Genomic DNA, 23,595 nt, shown 5'->3' on the forward strand with positions numbered 1-23,595 from the left:
GGAGACCCTCAGAGGTGCCATCTTACGTGCAGGGCGCGTCGGTGCCATCTTCCCTTCTCGACCGGCAGTATGTGCGGGGCAGGCCGGGCAGCCGATACACTTAACTTGTCCGCGTTCAATAAAGATGCACGCACAGCTGCGTGTACAACCGAGCGCACACAGCGCTTAACTGAGCGCACCCCGCGCGCACAACTACAGGCACAGCCGCGGTTACAACTACATGAACGCATTGAAGCTAGAGGCAATGGCACTGGCACCCAAGAAGGCCAGAAGGCACTCTCTTTTCACAGCCTGCCACATAAGAGCCGCGCAGCCTGAACGGGAGTCCTGCCTGTGCCAGCATTGCAAGGAAGCCCAGGGGGAACCAAAGCCTGGTCCCTCACTGTCTGGGGATGGATCCGGAACTACTACAGACGATAGTTCCCCGGATCTATGCATCTCTGAGATGGCTTCTCCACAAGAGGGCACCTCAGGAGCTCCTACGCAGACTCCTCCTGGGATTAACATGGACCCAGGGACCTTCTCCTGGTTAGAATTTTTCCAAGGGCTGCAAGCCTTCATTCAGGCGTAGTCAGCCCTGGCTGCACCCCGGGCTCAACCCCTGCTGGAAGCACAGGATCCTCCCGGCCCTGCTTGGATGCCTCGAGACATGCCTCGCCTAACTAAGAATTTCCCTGACAGGGACCCAGACACCTCAGATGATGATGGTGACTCCCTGGAAGAAGGAGAAATTCATCCAGGCCTGGAATCATACTGAACCATGCTTCACTTCTTACACAAGGATGAATTACCAACCCTTGTTTCCCAGACTCTAAAGACTCTGGGTGTTCCAGGCACGGACCTGATGGCGGAACCAAAGAAGAACACCATCCTGGTGTCCCTTCATAAAGCCTCATGCTACTTCCCAATGATGGAAGCCATCCAGGAACTGATTGACCTGGAGTGGGATGCCCCGGAGGCCAGCTTCAAAGGGGGTCAGGCCTTGGAAGCCCTATACCCTCTAGAACCAGCGACCAAGGAATGCCTGCATTTCCCGAAAGTGGACGCCATGGTCTGTGCCGTCTGAAAGCGAACAATGATTCCTGTTGAGGGAGGGGCTGCATTGAAGGATACTCAGGATAGACGATTGGAATCCATCCTTAAGCAGGCCTTTGATGCAACAGCAATAACACTGGTGGCACGTTCCTGCTTGCTCCTCTCTCTCTCGGCAAATAACTCCGGAACGTATACCGGTGAGACGATGGAACCTGCAGCAGCCTTCCTGACGGATGCAAGCTGAGACCTGGTGCGTACCTCAGCTAGAGGCGTAGCCTCGGTAGTGGCAGCCAGAAGACAACTATGGCTATGGAATTGGTCTGCTGACACGGCATCTAAAGCGAATCTCACAAGAATGCCCTTTAAAGGATCTCTCTTGTTCAGAAGCGAATTGGAGAAGTTAGCCAGCAAATGGGGTGAATCCCCAGTACCTCGGCTACCGGAAGATAGGAATAAAAGATCTTAGCTTTCTTGACCCAGAAGAACCAAGGGCAGAGGCCCGCAACGCTTTAGACCCTATAGGAACTCGCGGTTCCAGGCACCTCGTCCCTCCGGAAGGCCCCAGCCCTTTCGGAACTGACAGACCAAGAGAGGAGCAGGCCCGGGGGCAGGCTCCACCGTGCTCCACAATGAGAATGGGCCGACCCATCCATAGGAAGAGGAAATAGGGGATCGCTTGCCCTCTTCTACCAAAGATGGGTCGATATCATGTCGGACAAATGGGTACCAAACATCATTCGAGAAGGCTACTCTCTGGAATTCCGCAGCATCCCCCGAGACAAATTTATGAAGTCACCCTGTCACTCCCACACCAAGAGACTGGCAGTGGAAGCAACCCTGACAAGACTACTCAGTCTGAAGGCAATAACTCCGGTTCCCACGCCCCAACAAAATATGGGGCGCTATTCCATCTATTTTATCATTCCCAAGAAGGAAGGATCATTCCGACCCATCTTGGATCTCAAGAACGTCAACCGTTATCTGCGGATACTATACTTCCACATGGAGACCCTTCATTCAGTCATAATGGCAGTACATCCAGGAGAGTTTCTAACCTCCCTGGACCTCTCCGAAGCCTACCTTCACATTCCAGTCCATCAAGATCACCAGCGTTTTCTGCGCTTTGCGATACTGGGTCACCATTACCATTTCTGAGTGCTACCAGAACATTCTCCAAAATGATGGTGGTTGTGGCGGCAACACTGAGGAAGGAAGGGATTTTGGTACACCCTTACCTTGAACAACTGGCTGATCAGGGCAAAGTCTTCAGAAGAGAGCCGGCAGGTGACCAGCAGAGTCAAGAGCCTACTGCAGGAACTCGGTTGGGTCGTGAACACGGGCAAGAGCAGTCTGCAGCCCTCTCAATCTCTAGAGTACCTGGGGGCCTGTTTCGACACCAGTCAGAACAAAGTCTTCCTCCCTCCTCCGATGAGAAGGAAACTGGAACAGTTACGATTGATGACCAATGCACGCCCCAAGGTATGGGATTGTCTTCAAGTCCTTGGCCTCATGGCATCAACCCTGGAGGTCTTCCCGTGGGCAAGGGCCCACATGCAACCACTCCAACGCTCCCTACTGTCACGATGGAGCCCACTGTTCCAGGTCTACTCAATTCGCCTCCAACTACCAGCAGAGTACATTCTCAGTTTCAGTGGTGGCTACAGGAAGACCACCTAAGCAGAGGAGTAAGCCTATCCCCACTGAACTGGATCTTTGCTCACTACGGATGTGAGCCTATGAGGGTGGGGAGCCCACTGTCAGGAACTGACGGTCCAGGGACAATGGAACAAGGGAGAGGCAGAATGGAACATAAACCGCCTGGAAGCTCGAGCAGTCAGACTAGCATGCCTGCGATTCAGCCAGACTCCGAGGCAAAGCGATTTGAGTAATGTCTGACAACGCTACAACTGTAGCTTACATCAACTGTCAGGGAGGAACCAGGAGCCAGCAGGTGTCGCTGGAGATAGACCCTCTCATGGCATGGGCAGAGATAAACCTACAAGGGATCTCTGCCTCCCACATCTCAGGAAAAGACAACATCTCAGCAGACTTCCTCAGCAGAGAGAGCCTGGACCCGGGGGAATGGATGCTGTCGACCACAGCCTTCCAACTGATGATCCATGGCTGGAAGGCCCCAGCGATTTACTTACTGGCCACCTATCTCAGTGCCCAAGTCCCCAGGTTCTTCAGCCGCAGACGAGAGCCACACTCCCAAGGGATCGATGGTCTCGTCCAGACTTGGTCAAAGGAAGACTTACTATACGCCTTCCCCCCCATGGCCACTACTGGGCAAGGTCATCCGCAAGATAGAGCATCACAGGGGCCTAGTTCTACTAGTGGCCCCGGATTGGCCAAGGCGAACATGGTACGCAGACATGCAAAGACTCCTTGCGAGGAACCTTCTGTGCCTACCTCCATACAGGGACCTTCTCCGGCAGGGCCCGATTCTTCACGAAGATCCATCTCGATTTCTCTCTTACGGTCTGGCCCTTGAGAAGGACTCGCCTGAAGAAGCGCGGTTACTCGAAGGCCGTGATTGACACCCTGCTCCGAGCACGCAGGTTCTCCACATCCCTGTCATACATACGGATCTGGAGAATATTCGAAGTCTGGCGCGAGGACCGCAGGATACTCCCACGGACGGCCAAGATTCCCATGATTCTGGGCTTCCTACAGGACGGTATGAAGAAGGGGTTGTCACTCAACTCCCTCAAGGTCCAAGTAGCCGCACTGTCTTCTTGCTTCAGAGCCGAAGTGGACGGTATCAATTCATCTGGATTTGTCCACTTCCTGAAAGGGGTTAAACAAATCCGGCCGGGGGGCGCTCTCGCCGCGGAGCAAGATGGCCACCTAATCTAGAGCTCCCGCGTGTTCCGGGCTGAAATCCGCCGGTACCCCCGTGAAACCTGCAGTAAAAGCTGGTAAACCACCTGATTTCTCAATCGGAAACAATCGCGATGGCACAGCGCAAAAAAGGTACTGACTTAAAGCAGTTTGCGTTCTCAAAACTTCCCGATTTAGAAGAGGGGCCTGAGAGCACGCCGGAAGCCTCGGTCTCGAGTGAAATGGCATCCGAGGGGGAGAGTATGTTGAGTGGCACACAGACGGCAGCTTCGGAGCTCCCCACAAAAGATGATTTTCGCCGCTGGTTTGGGGACCTTCGTAAGGAAATGAAGGACAATAAAAAAGACCTCATGGCAACCATTCAGCAACTAAGGGAGGAAATGACTGAAATAGGCAGGCGAGTGGATGATTGTGATCTGCGTTTGGATGTGCACTCTGAGAAAATGGAGGCCATCACTAAAACGGTGACCAGGGTCACACAAGACTCAGATGCTTTTTCAGCTAAAATGGAAGATTTAGAAAACAGGAGCCAACGAAATAACTTGAGATTCAGGGGCATTCCTGAAACGGATATGTATGTTGACTGTGAAGCCACGATTCAAAGGCTATGTACTTATCTCCTGCAACAAGCATCCATGGGCACGGCAGAACAGGACTCAGCTATAAGGGTTGATTTGGAAAGGGCACACAGGACCTTGGGCCCTAGAATTGCTGGAAAACCTCGAGATATAATAGTCTGCTTCACCAGATTCCCTGTGAAGGATAAAATTTTTCAAATCGCAAGGAAAAAGGCAACCTGGGACTGGGAATCCCACAACATACAAATCTTCACAGATCTGTCTCCCCTGACATTGAAGAAACGCATGGAGTTTAAAGAAATCACGACATTGCTACGTAAAGAGAATATCCGATACCGCTGGTTATTCCCCTTTGGTATCGCTATCACCATCGACGGCGCCACGACCACAGCTAAGAATCTGCAGGAAGCGGCAGCCATTTTGAAATCAGCAGGCCATCATGTGAACGCTACTGTCCCAACGGGGAGTTCATCTTCTTCTACTGCTCCCCTGGAGACCCCACGATGGCAGAGGGTCCGAAATGGGGGAAAGAGGCTGCGACGTCATTCGGAAGACAGCTCATCGGACCTGGACAAGGGGAAGGGATGACCCTGTCATGCTTAAACTGGTGATGTTATAATCTGTTGGACTCAGGTTCCTGGTCACTGCGATGTTGTTTCATGTTACCTTTACCTGTTTGGTTATGGTTTATATAGTGGATTACACTGTGGTTTACTTACAAAGTACTAGGGGGGGGCCAGTGGAGGAGGGGCCGGAATTGGGGGAGCGGGATTCGCTGGTGACTGACACCCCCGTACCTTTACGGAATGTTATTTGTACAGTTCCGTGAGGCTTACTGGTGGAAGGGGGGTGGGGGGAGGGGAAGGGTTTATAAATTCAATGCACAACGGAAATAATGCACAATACCTTCTTACAACGGGGGTCACAAGTTTTGACATGCAGCAGGGATTGTTTACTGGTCTGCGAGGGGGGTTGTATAGAGGGCGAAGGGTGGGGCTGATGCAGTGTCTAGGGTGGAGATTAATGCGAAGGGAGGGTGGAGAGGGGGAGTACCATGATGTCATTTAAAATATGGTCCTTGAATGTGAAGGGCCTCAACAGTCCTCAAAAGAGGCAGCACTTTAGACGTGAAGCCCAGATGTCACAGGCAGATATCTTGCTTTTACAAGAAACACACTTGCAGCAAAAATATGTCCATTTGCTTCAGTGGCATCTCTACCCCCACCAATACCATGCTGCAGCCCCTAAGGAAGGCAAGTACACTGGCGTTAGTATTTTACTCCGGAAGGACTTCCCTGGCACAGTCCTTCAACATATTGCTGACCCAAAAGGTCGGTTTTTACTGCTACAAGTAGCGGTAGCTAAGGAAATATACACTATTGTCAATGTATATGCTCCAAATACCTCTCACTCGGCATATCTAGATCAGATTGATAACATTCTCAACACAGTAGAGGATAATCATTTAATTCTTGCGGGTGATTTCAATATCACAATACAGCCGAGAGTGGATAATTCTTCTGGGGGTGGATTGGGTTCAGCGGACGGTCGCAAGCGTCTCAAAAGATTTATACAGACCAGGGAAGTGCTAGATATCTGGCGTCACAGGAATACTGCTACCAGAGACTACACATTTTATTCCCACCCCCATCATTCTTATTCCCGCATTGATTATTTCCTACTGGACAAAACACTTAACTTTCGGGTGAAAGATCTTGGTATTGGTCCCATAACTTGGTCGGATCATGGTGCGATTTGGTTGTCCTTGAGAACACAGGTCACTCAGACTGGGTTACGTTATTGGAAACTTAATGATTCTTTACTGGAGAATGATGTATTTTGTCAAACCATACGATTAGCGATAAAGGAATATCAACAATTTAATGGCTCCAATGCACACTCTAGGCCTACTCTGTGGGAATGTTTAAAGGTGGTTCTCCGGGGTAAATTTATATCTCAGGCTTCTCACCAAAAGAAGGTCACTCAAGCACGGGAGGCAGAATTACTGTCCACTATCTCAGGCTTGGAAAAACAACATAAGGTATCCTTGTCTACCAAGGTTTATGGCCAACTACAGAGAGCTCGCATGGCTTTGAAAGATCTTCAAGCGAAAGATATTGCCCATAAATTACAACTTATTCGGCAAGAACACTTTGAGTGGGGTAACAAAACTGGTAGGCTTTTAGCCCGCAAATTGAAAAAATTGTTCACCCAAAATCAGATTACCAAGGTTAAAGCAGCGGATGGTACCATATTGGACTCTGCAGAGCAGATCCAGAGTCGATTCCAGCAATTTTATGGGGTCTTATATACGGCAGACTCTGGTATTTCTACCGAGAACATAGATGATTACTTAGCTACTATCAATTTACCCCAATTAACAGATGTTGAGCGGCAGTATTTTGAGAAACTTATTACGCCAGCTGAACTTTCGCTTGCTATTAAGGCCCTCAAACCTCATAAGGCGCCAGGTCTCGATGGCTATACTGGCCTTTTTTACAAAAAATTCACGGACCAGGTATCTCCTTATCTGCTTGAGACTTTTAATGCTTTGCGAGACGGTGAGTCCCTGCCCGCTGAAGCTAATGTAGCCCGCATTACGATCCTGGCAAAACCAGGACGCGACCCCATGGAGTGTGGGTCTTACCGCCCAATCTCCTTGATCAACATTGACTTAAAATTATTGGCAAAGATTTTGGCTACACGACTGAATAGGGTGATGGCGAAATTGACTCATCCTGATCAAGCCGGATTTATTCCGGGGTGAAAGGCAGCGGACAATGTCAGAAAAATTCTAGATTTATTATGGAATGCCAAAAGGGATCAAACCCCGGCCATATTGTTCGCTATCGACGCTGAAAAAGCGTTCGATATGGTCCACTGGCAATTTCTCTTTCGTACGCTGGAGAAAATGAACTTTGGTCCCAAATTTTTAACCTGGCTCTACAAACTTTATGATAATCCCCGAGCGAGAGTAAAAGTTAATGGGACTTACTCGAATCCATTTCCAATCACTTGGGGCACAAGACAGGGGTGCCCTTTGTCTCCTCTGTTATTCGCTCTATTTCTAGAGCCTCTCACTACGGTCATACGGGGCGACCAGACAATATCTGGCATAGGGGTGGGGGTGGACGATTATAAAATGTCGCTTTTTGCGGATGACGTGCTGTTCACCCTTACAAACCCCCAACAATCTCTGAAGGGGGTAATAGACCGACTATCTGAGTTTAGCTCGGTGTCGGGCTTTCGCCTTAACCTTGATAAATCAGAGGTTTTGAATATATCCTTGCCCCCTGCACAAACATTGGGCCTGCAACAACTCTTTCCATTGAAATGGGCTGGGTCAAAACATAAATATTTGGGGATACAAATTGGCCAGAACTTGGAAGATCTGTTTAAATTGAATTACCTACCCCTAGTGTCTAAGATTTTCCAGGATCTGGATACTTGGACTAGTTTGCCTATATCCTGGACTGGGAGGGTAGCTGTAGTCAAAATGTCGATACTTCCCAAATTCAACTACCTATTCCAATCTTTACCGATCTCGATCCCCACGGCTATGTTAAAAAATTGGCAGAAACGTCTGTTTGCTTTTATTTGGAAGCGGAGACCTCCTCGCGTAGCACAAGCTACTCTTTATTGCCATAAGTTACGAGGGGGCTTGGGGGTTCCAAAACTCCAATGGTACTATGCTGCGGCCCAATTAGCTGCCATTCTGATATGGCACAAGTGTGGTGAGAAACCTAGATGGGTAGACATAGAACAGGCCAACTTAGGCTCCATCCCGATACGCGCCCTTATATGGCAACCTAAGAAATCTTTGAAAATTGAAGGTTGTATTTCTTTACCTTTACGTACTACCCTACAATCCTGGGATCGGTGGAAAGCTCTATTGGTGGGCACGAGAAGATACTTTATGAACACCCATTTTTTCCATCATGCATCCTTTCCTCCAGGGTGGGAATCTGCATTCCCTGTACGTACCTGGATCAGTCCAGACCGTGGGTTATGTCCCCAATCCAGCAGATGGAGTCAGCACAAGCTTCGAGGGGGCGTCACCATATATGCTACTACCCCCTCTGCAGGAGTTCAGTATCTTCTGACTCCAGCAGATGCGAGTAGGGGACTCAGGGTTTCTCCCTGCTGTTGTAAATTAATCTTTTACCTTTTTGCTTCCTCTTTTTCTGGGCTTCTGCCTAGTTTTCTTGTGGATCAAGTTTTTCACTTTAAAAAAAAAAAAAAAAAAAAAAAAAAGTTAAATTCAAAGGTCAGACTGTGGGGAGGCGTGGCTTACCCTGTGTTGTTTCCTCTCCCGGTGCTGAAACCTAGTAGTTAGGACGGGGTAAGTGGTACTATTTGTCTGTAATTTTTTTCTTTGCAGCTCTCCCCAACCCCGGGGCCTCGCGGCTGCCGGTGGTGCCGGTTTTTCAGCGCGTGTGCCTAGTGCAGCTCCTCGTGGGCTGCTGGGGCACACAGAAAACTTTTCCTCTGACGGGTTGTGAGGCCGGGAAGGCCCCCCCCCCCGCGGCGATTTCGTTCGGCGGGCAGTGCAGGCTTTCTGGGCCCCCCCGCAGCGGCGGTTTTTCACGCGGCCCCCCCGAGGCTCAACTCAGTGCTCTTACACCCGATTTTGCGTTGCTCTCTGCTATGCCCGGGAGGCGCGGGCCGGCCCCTCCCCCATTCCTGGCGGGAACGGCGGCCATTTTGCATGCCCAGCGCCCTGAGGGGAATCAGGCAGCGCTGGAGGAGGGGGTTTTAATTGCGGTTTCTCCGCCGATTTTGCCGCCGATTTTATTGCCGGAGCAAGGCCCGCAGGGGCAGGGCCCAACGGGAGGTCCCCCCCCCCGGAGCCCCCTCGGGCAGGCCGGGGTTCTCCCCTGAGTTTGTTCTTCTGATGCATACAGCATTCCTCCAGGGGTTGGAGGTTCCTGCGGGGCCTCCCCCTACCAAGATCCCACGGACGGCCTCCCCTTCACAGGCCCCCCCCCCGCTCCGGCGGGCGCGGGGGCCCCTCATTTTCACCCTCCAGCGCGGACTCGCCTTGCGGCCGCGGCTGTGGGAGCAGTGTCACGGACGGCCTCCCCTTCACAGGCCCCCCCCGCTCCGGCGGGCGCGGGGGCCCCTCATTTTCACCCTCCAGCGCGGACTCGCCTTGCGGCCGCGGCTGTAGGAGCAGTGTCAGGACCAGCGGATCCGGGGTCTGATCCTCCGGATTGCGGACAAGGGGACTCCATGCCTGAGGGTGACGACCCGCGCACGCTGCGCCTCTTCCAGAGGGACGAGCTGGATGACCTTATTCCACTTATAATTCAGGATTTGGATCTGGACCCGCCGCCGGACCCGCCTGCCCCAGTGGCGCCGGCAGTCGTCACTTCTTCGAAGAAGGGGGACCCGGTCCTGGTAGCCCTGCGGCCCAGGGCTCGAGCGTTTCCCATTCACGAATCGTTCCTGCAGCTTCTCACTGGGGAATGGGATACCCCGGAGGCTTCTCCGAAGGGCAGCCGGGCCATGGAAAAGCTCTACCCACTACCGGAGGATTTCCTGGATCTCATCAAGGCTCCAAAAGTGGACTCCGCGGTGTCGGCGGTCACGAAGAGGACGACGATACCGGTGACGGGAGGAGCGGCCTTGCGGGATACGCAAGATCGCAAATTGGAGGTTTTCCTGAAGAGGGACTTCGAGGTCTCCGCTCTGGGCATGCGGGCAGTGATGTGCAGTTCCCTTGCTCAGAGGGCGAGTCTTCTCTGGGTACAACAGCTGCTCACGTCGCAGGACCTGCCCGCTGAGGAGGCCGCCCAGGCGGACAGGCTAGAAGCGGCGGTGGCGTACGGGGCGGATGCCTCGTACGACCTGTTTCGGGTCCTAGCAAGATCCATGGTGTCGGTAGTGGCGGCACGGCGCCTCCTGTGGCTTCGCAACTGGGCAGCGGATATGTCCTCCAAGTCGAGTCTGGGCTCCCTGCCATTCAGAGGTAAGCTCCTCTTCGGGGAGGATCTGGATCGGATCATCAAGTCCCTGGGGGAAAACGCGGTTCATCGTCTGCCGGAGGACAGATATCGGCCTTCGAGAGCGTATGCCTCTTCCCGGACCAGAGCCAGGGCGCAACGCCGCTACAGGAGCTACAGGCCATCGGGCTCTAGACCCGCCGCCTCCAGGTCACAGTCCTGGTCGCGTTCCTTTCGCGGACGGAGGCCCGCCCGCACCACCCCCGGAGCAGGTACCCCCTCTCCTACGACCTCGCAATGATGTCAGGCTTGCCCACTCCGCCAGCCCCAGAATTGGGGGCCGGCTGGCGTTTTTCTACCAGGAGTGGGCGCAGGTCACCTTCGGACCAGTGGGGCCTGGACACCGTAGAACACGGCTACGCATTGGAATAAGAGACGGGAGGTGCAGGCGACATTGGACAGACTTCGGGAAATAGGCGCTATTGCCCCCGTGCCCTCCGGAGAGGTGGGCTCGGGTCGCTATTCCATCTACTTCGTCGTGCCAAAGAAGGATGGGTCCTGCCGGCCCATCCTGGATCTTAAGAAAGTCAACAAGTCCCTCCGAGTGGTCCGGTTTCGCATGGAAACGCTGCGGTCCGTGATCGCGGCGGTACATCGGGGGGAGTTCCTCGCCTCTCTGGATCTCACGGAGGCCTACCTGCACATTCCCATCCACCCGGCCCATCACCGTCTCCTCCGGTTCAAGATCCTGGACCAACACTTCCAGTTCATAGCTCCCCCGTTCAGATTGGCGACGGCACCGCGTACCTTTACCAAAATCATGGTAGTTGTGGCAGCAGCCCTTCGAAAGGAGGGCGTGCTGGTCCATCCTTATCTGGATGATTGGCTCATTCGAGCGAAGTCCTTCAGCTAGGGACAAGCAGCGGTGAGCAGGGTGGTACAGTTCCTGCAGTCCCTGGGATGGGTGGTGAACTTCTCCAAGAGCTCCCTCGTACCCTCGCAGCGCTTGGATTTTTTTTTTGGGAGCGACCTTCGACACCCGGCTGGGCGAAGTCTTCCTGCATCAGGACAAGGCGCAATCTTTGCGGGAGCATGTACAGCGGTTCTCTGCGTTGCAAGATCCCACTTCCTGGGACTACCTCCAGCTCCTGGGGGTGAGGGGTTCTACCATCGACATGGTCCCTTGGGCGTTTGCGCATCTCAGGCCCTTGCAGTGGGCGCTCCTCTCCCATTGGAAACCAATTTCGCAGGACTACCAGATGATTCTTCCACTTTCGCAAAAGGCCAGGGACAGTCTGGGCTGGTGGTTGGATCCATCGAATCTGGCCCACGGCGTGTCTCTCGACTTGCCCAATTGGGTGATAGTAACCACCGATGCCAGTACCACCGATGCCAGTCTGCTGGGCTGGGGTGCGGTCTGTGATCAAAGCGCCACACAGGGGACGTGGTCCGCGATGGAGGCGAAGTGGTCCATCAACCGTCTGGAAACCAGGGCAGTCAGGTTAGCTCTGCGACACTTCCTGCCGCTTCTTCGGAACCGGGAGGTCAGAATCCTATCGGACGAAGCTACCACCGTGGCCTACATCAACCGCCAAGGCGGTACGCGCAGTCCGCAGGTAGCGCTAGAGGCGGCGCTGCTGATGCAATGGGCGGAGCGTCATCTCGTCCGGCTAGGCGCTGCTGATGCAATGGGCGGAGCGTCATCTCGTCCGGCTAGCGGCCTCGCACATCGCCGGAGTGGACAACGTTCAGGCGGACTTCCTCAGTCGCCAGCTGCTGGCCCCCGGAGAGTGGTCTCTGTCCGAGGACGCGATGCAACTTCTAGTCCATCGGTGGGGAACCCCCCACTTGGACTTGATGGCCTCCGCTCTCAACGCCAAGGCTCCTCGCTTCTTCAGTCGTCGGAGAGAGCGCGGCGCGGAGGGAGTGGATGCGCGGGCCCTTTCGTGGCCGTCACATCTTCTACTCTACGCGTTTCCGCCGTGGCCCCTGGTGGGCAGGATGCTTCGCAGAATAGACAGCCATCAGGGGACCGCGATCTTCGTCGCTCCGGAATGGCCCAGGAGGCCTTGGTTCGCGGACCTGCTACAGCTGGTGATCGACGGGCCAGTCAGGCTGGGGCACCTCCCCCGTCTCTTACGTCAGGGCCCAGTATTTTTCGATCAGGCAGAACTCTTTTGTCTTGCGGCCTGGCTTTTGAGAGGCGCCGCCTCCGGCGCCGGGGCTATCCGGAGTCGGTAGTATCCACACTGCTGCGGGCACGTAAGACATCGACATCGGTGGCCTATGTTCGAGTCTGGACGGTGTTCGAGCTGTGGTGTGCTAGTCAGGACACGAGACCTACTAAGGCTTCGGTATCTCAGATCCTACAGTTTTTACAGGCGGGGGTGGTCAAAGGACTCGCCTATAATTCCCTGCGGGTACAGGTGGCCGCCCTGGGTTCGCTGTTGCGCGATGGCGGCTCTCTGCTACAGCATACGGACATTGCGCGTTTCCTCAAGGGGGTCAAGCATTTACGTCCTCCAGTACGGGACCCGTGTCCATCCTGGAGTCTCAACCTGGTGCTTCGCTCCCTGTCGGGACCACCGTTCGAGCCACTGCGCACTGCAATGATCAAGGATCTCACTCTCAAGGCGGTATTCCTGGTGGCCATCTGTTCCGCTCGCCGCTTTTCGGAGCTGCAGGCTCTGTCGTGTAGAGAGCCTTATTTACGTTTCTCCGACTCTGGAGTGTCGCTTCGCACAGTGCCTTCCTTCCTACCGAAGGTGGTGTCTGCATTCCATGTGAACCAGACGGTGGAACTGCCGTCCTTTTCTTCCTCCGAGCCGAAGGCTCTCCGACTATTGGATGTCAGACGCACGCTGCGTCTCTATCTGGAGGCTACCAATGAGTTCCGGATTTCTGTCCATCTCTTCGTGCTTTGGTCCGGTCCCAGGAAAGGGTCTCCGGCCTCGAAGGCGACCATTGCGAGGTGGCTGAAAGCGGGTATTGCTGCTTCATACATTGGGGCGGGGCGGACTCCCCCGCCCGGCATAGTAGCTCATTCTACACGTTCTCAGGCGGCTTCCTGGGCGGAGGCTTGCTCCGTCTCTCCTTAGGAAATCTGCAGAGCAGTTACCTGGAAATCTTTCCACACGTTCTCGAGGCGCCCGCATCTCGCCTCTTCAGTCACGGGACATTTTGGTGAGCAGGTTCTCCGAGCAGGCCTCGCAGGACCCCACCCGAGTTAGGGAAGCTTGGGTACATCCCACGGTCTGGACTGATCCAGGTACGTACAGGGAAAAGAAAATTATTCCTTATCTGCTAATTTTCGTTCCTGTAGTACCATGGATCAGTCCAGACGCCCACCGTGCTTGGGTCTCAATCCTGCTCGACTCTTCTCTACGGGACTGTAGTGTGATAGGGCTTTCCCGACTCTTCAGTCTCACTGTTCTCACAGCCCACTACACGTTGGCGTGCTGTTTACGCAGCTTCCTACCCGTTGGTAGGACGGTTACAGTTTCTATTGATGTTATCCGGTTTACTGTTGCCGGTTCATATAAACTTGATCCACTAAAGGGGTTCTATTTCTCCTCGGGCTTTGATATACTCGATACTGAACTCCTGCAGAGGGGGTAGTAGCATATATGGTGACGCCCCCTCGAAGCTTGTGCTGACTCCATCTGCTGGATTGGGGACATAACCCACGGTCTGGACTGATCCATGGTACTACAGGAACGAAAATTAGCAGGTAAGGAATAATTTTCTTTTATTCCATGAGTGGAAGGGCAAGGGTATAATGACTATAGCCAAGCTTAGAGATAGAACTGATTTTATGACATTTCCACAATTGCAGGAAGTGTACCACATTCCGTCTACTGCCTATTTCTTGTATTATCAACTACAACAATTCCTTAAACAAGAGAACATAAAGGCAGAAATAGCTAAAGGTCGCTCGCAATTTGAAGGTTGGTGTGATATGGCAGATCGCATAAAGGGCGGTCTATCGAAAATATATACACTATTACAAAACTCGTTGTCATCACGGCCCAAATATGTTTCTAAATGGGAAAGTGATCTGGGAATGATACTATCGGAGGAGGAGTGGGATCAGATCTTTTTCCATACTAAAGGATGTTCAGTATCCTCCTCCCTCACTGAGAATGGGTATAAAGTCCTGTTCAGATGGCATCTCACGCCGAGTAGATTGTACAAAGCTCAACTGTGTGCATCTGACCAATGTTGGAAGGGGTGTGGCTATAGTGGCACGTTCTTGCATATGTGGCGGGACTGTGTTCAAGTCAAGAGACTATGGTCGGATGTGCAGGATATTATATATAGTACATTAAAGAAACGTGTTGTCCTATCACCGATGCAAGGTCTGTTAAATGCACCGGTTGACGGCTCCAAATTTGAAAGTCACTGGTTGGTCAGTTCTGTCTAGGGGCACGATGCATTTTAGCGCTTTCCTGGAAACACCTTACTGTACCCACTAAATCTTGCTTAATCCAAAAGTTAGACACTATGTGTGTAATGTACAAGATCACAGCCCAAAAGCACAGACAACTCCCCAAATTTGACAGGACGTGGGCACCCTATCTTCAGTGGAGAAGGGAAGAGGGTTCTCTTGATGAGGACGCCACTAACTCCCCTACACAATAGGCATGGATCCCAAGAATTCAATCAGACTCAGATGATTATGGTACTGATCTCCTTTATTCACTTGTTTTGTTATAACACGTCATAGTCTTACCTCACATTTATTGCTGACAGCAGTATCCAATCCCATGAGACGAGCAGGTGTTTCCTTAGTGGCCACGGGAAAAATTTTATTCTTAACATTTGTTTATCGTATTTGTGCATTTCTTATACATATTTTTCTTTTTGAACCGGCTGTACGATAGACCTTTGTATGTCTTTTATCTTTTGATTATGTGTTTTACTTGGTTCTTGATTGCGTAATTTTGTAAATTTATGCATATTATTGTACAATGCTTCATAATAAGTGCATTTTTGAATAAACATTATATTGAAAAAAAAAAAAACCAAATCCGGCCACCCCTAAAGTGGCCAGTGCCCCTATGGAATCTCAATCTAGTATTAGACTTTCTAGCAGGGGCTTCCTTCAGACCAACGCGCAGTCTATCACTATGTCTCTTAACATTGAAGACTGTATTCCTGGTGGCAATATGTTCAGCTAGTCACATCTCCGAACTACAGGCACTATCCTGTCGGGAACTGTTAGGTTTACTCCTGGAACCATACAGCTGCGCACCGTCCCCTCCTTCCTACCGAAAGCGCTCTTCGAGTTTCATTTGAACCAGGCCATCTCCCTTCCATCTCCGGATGAACATAAGGACTCTGAAGACTCACGCCTTCTTCGCCATCTAAATATCGGCAGAGTCCTGGTGCGATACCTGGAAAGATTGCTTGTTCGTTCTTCATAGCGGGAAGAAGCAAGGAGAATTGGCCTCGTGGGCGACCATAGCCCGCTGGATCAAAGAAGTAATCAAGGCAGCCTACATAGAGGCAGGAAAGCCCTTACCACTACAGGTTAAGGCTCATTCTACAAGGGCCCAGGCAGTCTCTTGGGCAGAAACCAAGCTGCTGTTGCCCGCCGAGATCTGTTGGGCGGCAACGTGGTCCTCCATACACACCTTCTCCAGGTTCTACCACCTGGATGTTCAGGCCCAAGAAGACGCAGCCTTTGCGAGGACAGTATTAAGTGGGCCACGGGCAGCCTCCCGCCCTGTCCAGGAGAAGCTTTTGTACATCCCACTGGTCCTGAGTCCATCTGGCTACACACTAGGAAATGGAGAAAATACTTACCTGATAATTTTGTTTTCCTTAGTGTAGACCGATGGTCTCAGCATCCCGCCCACGGCTGCCCCAGAGGAGGAGAACCTTGGGAAATGAACCTTGAGACTAAGCAAATATGGGTAAGCCGCTGCCTACCCTTAGTTCAAGAGACCCACAGTTTGTCCGGTGTTGGCGTTAATTGATTGAGTGCACTGGCGGTCTCCAGTTTTGGAAATCAGTTGAACCAGTTTAATCAAGTTAATTGAGCAAAGATGTATCCACAATGGCTTTTTGAAGAGAATACCTAAGAGCTGAGGTTACTGCAGGGGTATATCTAGAGTGATGTCAGCTTTGAAATCTGACTGTCTCCTATCTGCTAGTAGAAGAGCACATAACCCACTGGTCCTGAGTCCAGCTGTCTACACTAAGGAAAACGAAATTATCTCCATTTCCAAAATTTGCAAACTTCAGATTTAACTCTTTGGCATTTCTTCTGCCCCCTTCCTTCTTGTAGTTCACGTTTGTTTACTTTCTTTATGCTGTAGCTTCTTGTCTGTGGTAGGCCCATAGAACATGTGCCTTTGGATCAGGCTCCAGTATCCCCATCCTTCTGAGAGGAGATGGCAGGGTGGTGTAATTGTAGCCCTGAAGCTAAGACGGTTTAAAGAAGCTCTCCTGGGAATGGGAATACCTTTTTTTTTTTTCCTATTTTTCCATTCACATAGAGAAGATGAGTTACAATACAGCTTCTCCCAGTGGGCCCTCTGGGTTTTTCCTACACTGGGGGGAAAAGTCCTGGAGATGTCTCAAACGACGATGGCTTGATGCTGCTCTCCCCCCCCCCCAAGCCTCGCTTCTCTGCAGCGGTGGATTGCAGAGTAAGCTAGTGTTCCTCCAGCTGACAGGTCCCAACCTCCTTTGGGCACTGCCCTTCTACATGCTTCATCATACACACCGGCACTAGCTGCACTGCTTGAGGTGGTGGTGGGAGGTGGGGTTTGTGTCATTCCATATTGTTGGGATCGTTTGTCGTCTGGGGACCTGCAGCACCCCCTGACCTGCCTCTCATCTCCAGGAGACCAGCGTCCAGCAGCAGCAAGTCGCAGTAGAGACCGCCGCGGATCACACAGCCTATTCCTATCAATATAACAAGTAACCGGGTAAGATCGGGAACATCAGTAACTGCCAGTCATAACCAGTAATGGGTAAGATTGGAGCAACTTGGGTAATTTTGCTTATCTGTGTATTTAGCAGTGGGATAACACCAGAGCAACTCCAATTACATGGACGCTCACCCTTATTCAAAGTAATGGAGTGGGTCAGAGGCTGATATTAGAAAGGCTGGAGGGGGAGAGAAGGGTTCATGAATATTTTCCTCATGGGCTTTTGGAGATCCAAGCACGTTTCAGACATAGTGTTTATGGTTCCAGTTTGTAATTTTGTTCAGTTTTCACATCCTGTGATCTTCAAGTGGGTAATGATAGTGGAGGAGATAATGTGAGACACCCCCCCCCCCCCCCCCAAAAAAAAAATGTAAACCCATTCTGTGTGTTATTCTTCTAGGTTTGCTGCAGCAAGAAGCAACAGGAAAGTGAGGCCTGGTCCTGCAAGCTTCCGCAGCCCACCGTGGTAGTTTCTTATGTTGGCTGAACATTGGAAGAAAAAAAAATGGATATTTTTTTCTTTCTTTTGCAAAGAAACTTTTTTTTTTTTTTTTAAACTGCAATAGACTTTATACACTGAGGCACCAAAGGAGATGAACTGAAGAAAATAAACAGAGAGAGACAGATACCTTTCTTTCCTCCCATATAATCCCAGAAAGACAGTAAAATACCACAGAAGTCTATTTCATGAGAGCTTTTTATGTTTATTTGGGTTTTTTTTGTTTTTTTTTTAAATAATTTAAAATCATTCTGGATGCAAAAGAACATAATAGCCTTGTTTTATCTTCCCCCTCCCCCCATCTTAAACTTGTAGTTTTTTTGTTATCTTTGGTTTTAAAGAGATTTTTTAGGAAGAAAAGATATGCAAACTGATCGTTTGATGTGTTTTGGGAATTTTTTTTTTTTTTGGAGGGGAAGTTGTGTTTGTTTTTTTTTTTTTTTTTTTAAACTATGAATTTTGTACAGAAGCCCGTGTTCCCTGCCCTCAGCCCTCTTTCCTGATACTGGGAAGCTTCAGCTATAGCAAAGATGCTATTTTTTTATTTTTTTTATTTTTTAAAGGACAAACACTAAGTGTCGGAAATCAGTGACTTTCCCACGGACAAGGGGGAAGCAGTGGCAAAGAAATCTGCTCGAGGATGGAAACTGTTTGACGTGGATTGCTTTATAGCAAGAGCCCGTTTTTATCGCCTGCTGTGCGGTTCTGGCTCTGACACATGCTCCCCCCCCCCCCCCTTCCCATCCACTATCCTGGAAAATCTCCGTTTGCTCGTTCAGACCTTGCCTGGGATTTTTTATTTTTTTTTTAACATTGTTTGTTGCACCTGTGGACGACGCCTCAGAGGCTGGTCACCTTCCTTCCTGCCACCATTGTCCAGTGATGTCATAAACTGGGAATAGACAGCTTGGAACCGTCGGTGGTGGTGGTAGTGGGAGGGGTGGGGGAGGAGGAGGAGAAGAGGGGCTTGTTTTCAGGCTGTAGTAATAGTGTGTAAAACAGTCGGAGCTGGGACTCTTGTCAGCTAAGTGCCCTGAGCAGGGTAAGGAGGTTGGGGGACAGGATATAGAGCATGCACGTCTCTTTAAGCCACCACCAAGAATTTTTTCTTTACTGAGTGACTCTTCTTGACTGGTAAGAGGCTTTAATAACCAAACAGCAAGGGGCACAGCCCCCACCCATGTGCTCCAAAGGGAGCTGTCTTTTGAAGTTGCCTACCTTCCACTGTATTGCAATAGGTAATTCTCTAAGCTCACTGCAACAAATGTCTTGGCATCAGCTGCTGCAGGCCCCAGACGGGATATGCTGGTGTCATGTAACCCTGAGGGGCTGGGGTGGACCTTTGAGTGCCACACGGAGGAGGTAGAAGAGGGGGGTGGTTAATGCTGGTGCCGTGTGACCTCAGCTGAGATTGTAATATGAACTTTTGGACCCAAATACGACTTGCTGTCTCCGCCCTCTCTTCTCCTTGGTTCTTGATTTGTTATGAAATGGTTCTCCTTGGTCTTACCCTAAAATAACCATTCAACAAGGCCAGACTAACCAAAACTGACTCTCCAGCTTCGAGGCCTGGTTCTCTGAACTCCCCTTCAGCCCCAGTTTAGCAGCAGATCTTGAGCATTCAACTGGAGTCCCATCTGCTTTTGATCCAGGCCTGTGTTTTTGGGGGCCCTCTTCCCCCCCCCCCCCCCAGCATAGGAGGAGTTAGAAAAGAAAAAAACCAACCAGGGCTGGAGCAAAATCCCCCTGGTACCATGGAGTCAGATTTGATTCCCTGTAGTAGTGGCTGGCCAGCAGAGGACACTGGCCATTTCCTGCCTTTAGCAGGCTCCAGGTCTGTTCTCGTTCCCCCTTTTTTTGTAATAACACATAAATATAGGTAAAAGAGAAGCCAGAGGGTGCTAGAGGTGGCTCAGCCAGCAGGATTTCCTGCTGTCTTGTCTTTCCTCACTTGTACTGCTGCGTTTGAGAGACCGGGAAGCAAATTTTATCTTTACAACCAAGGATCATTTGTTACAACTTGCAGTCTTGATTGTTTTAATAATTTTATGTTTTTTATGTCTTGATTGTTGATTTGTTACTTTTTTTTTTTTTTTTTGGCAGAGTACATTTTGAAACAAACACGACTCAATGCATTGGACAATCAGAGCAAAAATGAGAAACAAAGAAATTATAGGAATAATATATAAGTGTAGATGTATTATTGTTTAATATATGTTCAGAGGAGGGCAAGGGGTTTGGGGGTGTGATTGTGACAAAGGTGTCAGCTAGTCAAACAGCACTGTCATTTGGGCACATGTGCAGGATGTCACAGATGGGCTGGTGGGAATTTAAGAAATGGTGATGTCTTCCTGGTTTTCCATAGATTTTTTTAGAGAGGAATTTCTTCAGCCTGCACAAGTAGAAAACCTGTATTGATGCGCTCGTTGTCTTGTGCATGGCATGATGTCAGGAGTGCTTAGCAGGCCTTAGGACCCTGACGTATGCATGCAGGGAGAGCTGCACAGGGAGCTTGGTTACAATGTTAGATGTTTCATACTGAAAAACCTCCCTAGAGGCAGGCCGCTTGGGGTAATGTTCATGTAAATGGTTTGGTGGAAAGCTGAAACTTTTAAGCTCCCAGGAAATACTGGATTAGATGACTCCCACTGCAGAGCAGTTTTCTTAAAATACACCCCCTGACCTTGACGAGCATTTGCTTTTATTAAGTCTTCAGTTTTTATTGAGTTTGTAATGTGTAGGAAGCACTGACCTTAGGCACAGCATGCACCGGACCTTTTTCTGACAGTAGCAGGTTGTCTTGTTTGTTCAAGGGGAAAAGGTTCCCTTTTTGGGGGTTCTTGATGTCTGTGGTCAGTGCTAGAACCCCAAGTCCACAGCTAGAAAGTAGATGTTTACCAAACTGATTTGAAATGGTTAACAGCCAGAAAGGAGTATTCTGTCACAGGTTGATAATCCTGATGTCTACCCCCATACTGAAGCCTTTAGTGTGTAAAAGAAATGTTTTCAAATTCCTGAAATACTTTTGTTTTTTTTTTTTAACTTAAAAAGTTCCTATTCTACTGTTGCAGTGGTTTAGGTCTCTTTCCCTTTTTGGTCTGACTCCCTGTGCTCTCAAGTTTTTTTTTTATTTTAATCTAGAAAATTTGGCTTTGAACAGAGACCTGCAGAGCCTTGTTAATCTCGAGCTGCAGCCAGTGGTGCCCACATGCCCTCCTGGATTCCAGCATCATTGTATCCCCCCTGAGAGGCTGAGTGCTGGAGGGAAGAGGAAGATACGCCAGTGCTGAAATCCAAGCAGGCCCGTGGCCGGGAGGCAACCTGAGGCATCCTAATGTCAGTGCCTTCGGGTGATTTTTCTTTTGGCATGGTAACTAAAGGAGCTCCTGCTTCCAAAGGGGCGCTCTCTCGCGCTCTCTGACAGATAAGCGGAGATCAGTGAAAATTTGGCATGATGACTTGAAAACCAAGCCACCTTGCATTTGGGAGAGCGTGGCGGGCATTGAGGCTGGACTCAACCAGCCCAGGACACTTTTTAGTTCTATCTGGTCAGTCCTTTGGCTCCCTCTGCTTCCCACACCCCATACCATCCAACTGCTGCATCGGTCTCTCCCATTGCCCCCTGCACTTCTGGACCTCCTTTTCCACGAACTCCCTCCCCTTTCATGGGCCTCTCCCTCATTCATCTGGATAGGTTTGGCAACATCTGTTCTGAGTCCATTTTCAGGCTTGACGATGTCTCTGCAGGACGGGCAAAAGGAAACCTCGTCAGGACTCCATCCCTAGGAATGACAGCTCTCATAGCTTAGTCCCCGGGCCGTGTAAGTCACTGCAGCAGGCAGAGAGGGATGTGGCGAAGTGTGGCTTCTCCTGTCAGTCTGCACACCTGCCTTCTGCACTGTAGTGCTAATGCAGACAGCCCAGGCCTATCTTGCAATTTCCATGTCATGGAGGTCCTGAGAGGCTTGTTTTGTGCATATGTGCTATTTGGTCCTAAGATAGCCAGTGCTCTGACAGCCAGTTTATCTCAGCTTTTACCTATTTTCCAGCAAACCTACATGTTCCATGCTTTAATTGGGACCTTTGGTTCTAACCCTAAAAAGCAGCAAGTGTCCTTCAGTGGCATGTGTTACTCACTTTGAACTCCCTGGATGGAAAAGCTTGTATCTGAATTTGCTGGTAGCATAGGGAGAGCATTGGTAGGTAGGGTACTTGTTTTTAAAAAGGAGTGGTTTAATCCGCAGGTGGCAGGGTGCTAAACCCCCATATTTTACAGGATCTCAGTCTTGGCCAAAACGCCAAGAAAGGACTCTCCTCAGCTCATAACTCAAACCCTGCACTTGGATCTTAGCCAAACGAGACCAAAAGGTGACAAAGATCACTAGGAAAAGGATGGAGATAGGTGGACACGCTAGATTGATGGTACAGGCAGAGCTGCTGCTTTTCTCAGCTGTAGGAGGGATATCCAAAGGTGACCTTGTCCATCTGGGTTGGGTTGATGCCCACTGCACAGGCATTTCTCCTCATCTGTGTAAACCAATCCCACCCAGGCATCACTTTGCGTGACCAACACAGGAAATTTTTCAACAGGATTACAGGTCCCAGATTGCCTTGTGAGACCCTGGCAAACCAAAACTGGTAGGCACACGAGAGCATTGACCAGCACAAAGCTTTTCATTAGAAAGACTGAATTTTGCAAGTCACTATGAAGATACGTTGTGTTGGTTAAGTGGAGATGCATCAACCCCCTCTTTAATAAAACTCACGGTTGTGGATGAAATTTTGGGAGGTATAGAGATGGACTTGCCATCCTTCTTCAGACTAACAGGGACACTTGGTACCAGCCCTACCCTCCATCCTCTTACATTGAAGCATTATGGGATTTGTAGTCATTTCCTGCATTGACAGTAGCAGGACAACAGCTCCCAGAATGCTTAGAGATAGAGCAAGCCTGGCTTTGGATGACAATATGGTTGTCAGAGGTGCCCATAAGAAATTCAGGCATGAACTAATTAACCAGAAAATTCTTAAAGACTAATTTAAAGTTGCAATCAATTTTTATTTGTAAAACTTTGCTAATGTACATTTTAAGAGTAATTTTTTAATTATTATTTTTGTAAACAGGATTTTTTAAATTTAGAGGATAGTTTTGATAGGAAACAATATTAGATTTTTATTGTGTGGAATCTGTGCTCTCGCAGGGAGGGGCACATACCATAGGACACAGTCCTGTCCTGCACCTATAGAAACAAAATGGCAGCATGCAATGGTGGGGGGGAGGGGATTTCAGCCCTCCACAAAGTTGCTCTGTTTTTGTTTTGTTTTTTTTCCCAGTAAGATTTTACCGTTTTTGTTTTCAAACTTATGACTTGTTTTTATTTTGCTGTTTACTCTTTTTTAAATTATTAAAGCTTTTTATTTAAAATTTTGTCTCTTGGATTTTTTTTGGGCTACACTTTACAAAAAACAAAGCAAAAGATATTTTTTTTTCTATTTTTGTTTTTTATGTTAATGGGGGAAAAAAATCACTTTTCACCTTCTTTTTTCAACCCATACTGCTAAAAGCATAATATGATTAACTCATTGATTTTTTTTTTCTTCTTTATTTATTTTTGTGCTGTTTCCATGTTTCTCCTGGATATTTATACTAATTTTTTGTTTGACGTAACATCCCTATAGCAAGCATCTTGCTGCAAGGAGGTGAAAGAAATCCCACATTCTCCTGAAATTCCCTGAAAAAAATCCACGTTTAC

At 49.8% G+C, this 23,595-nt stretch overlaps 1 protein-coding gene across 3 annotated transcripts in view; it reads left to right on the forward strand.

Moving 5' to 3' along the window:
* Positions 1-23,210, forward strand: part of RBMS2 (RNA binding motif single stranded interacting protein 2) — a 99,235-nt gene extending 76,025 nt beyond the window's left edge. For all 3 annotated transcript variants that reach the window (XM_029594822.1, XM_029594823.1, XM_029594824.1), the window contains exons 13-14: positions 17,256-17,340; positions 17,744-23,210. In XM_029594822.1, the coding sequence (XP_029450682.1) occupies positions 17,256-17,336 (81 nt within the window). In that variant the 3' untranslated portion in view covers positions 17,337-17,340; positions 17,744-23,210. The remainder of the gene's footprint in view (positions 1-17,255; positions 17,341-17,743) is intronic.
* The last annotated feature ends 385 nt before the right edge of the window (positions 23,211-23,595 follow it).

This window comes from Rhinatrema bivittatum, chromosome 3 (assembly GCF_901001135.1).
Source record: "Rhinatrema bivittatum chromosome 3, aRhiBiv1.1, whole genome shotgun sequence".
Taxonomy (NCBI): domain Eukaryota; kingdom Metazoa; phylum Chordata; class Amphibia; order Gymnophiona; family Rhinatrematidae; genus Rhinatrema; species Rhinatrema bivittatum.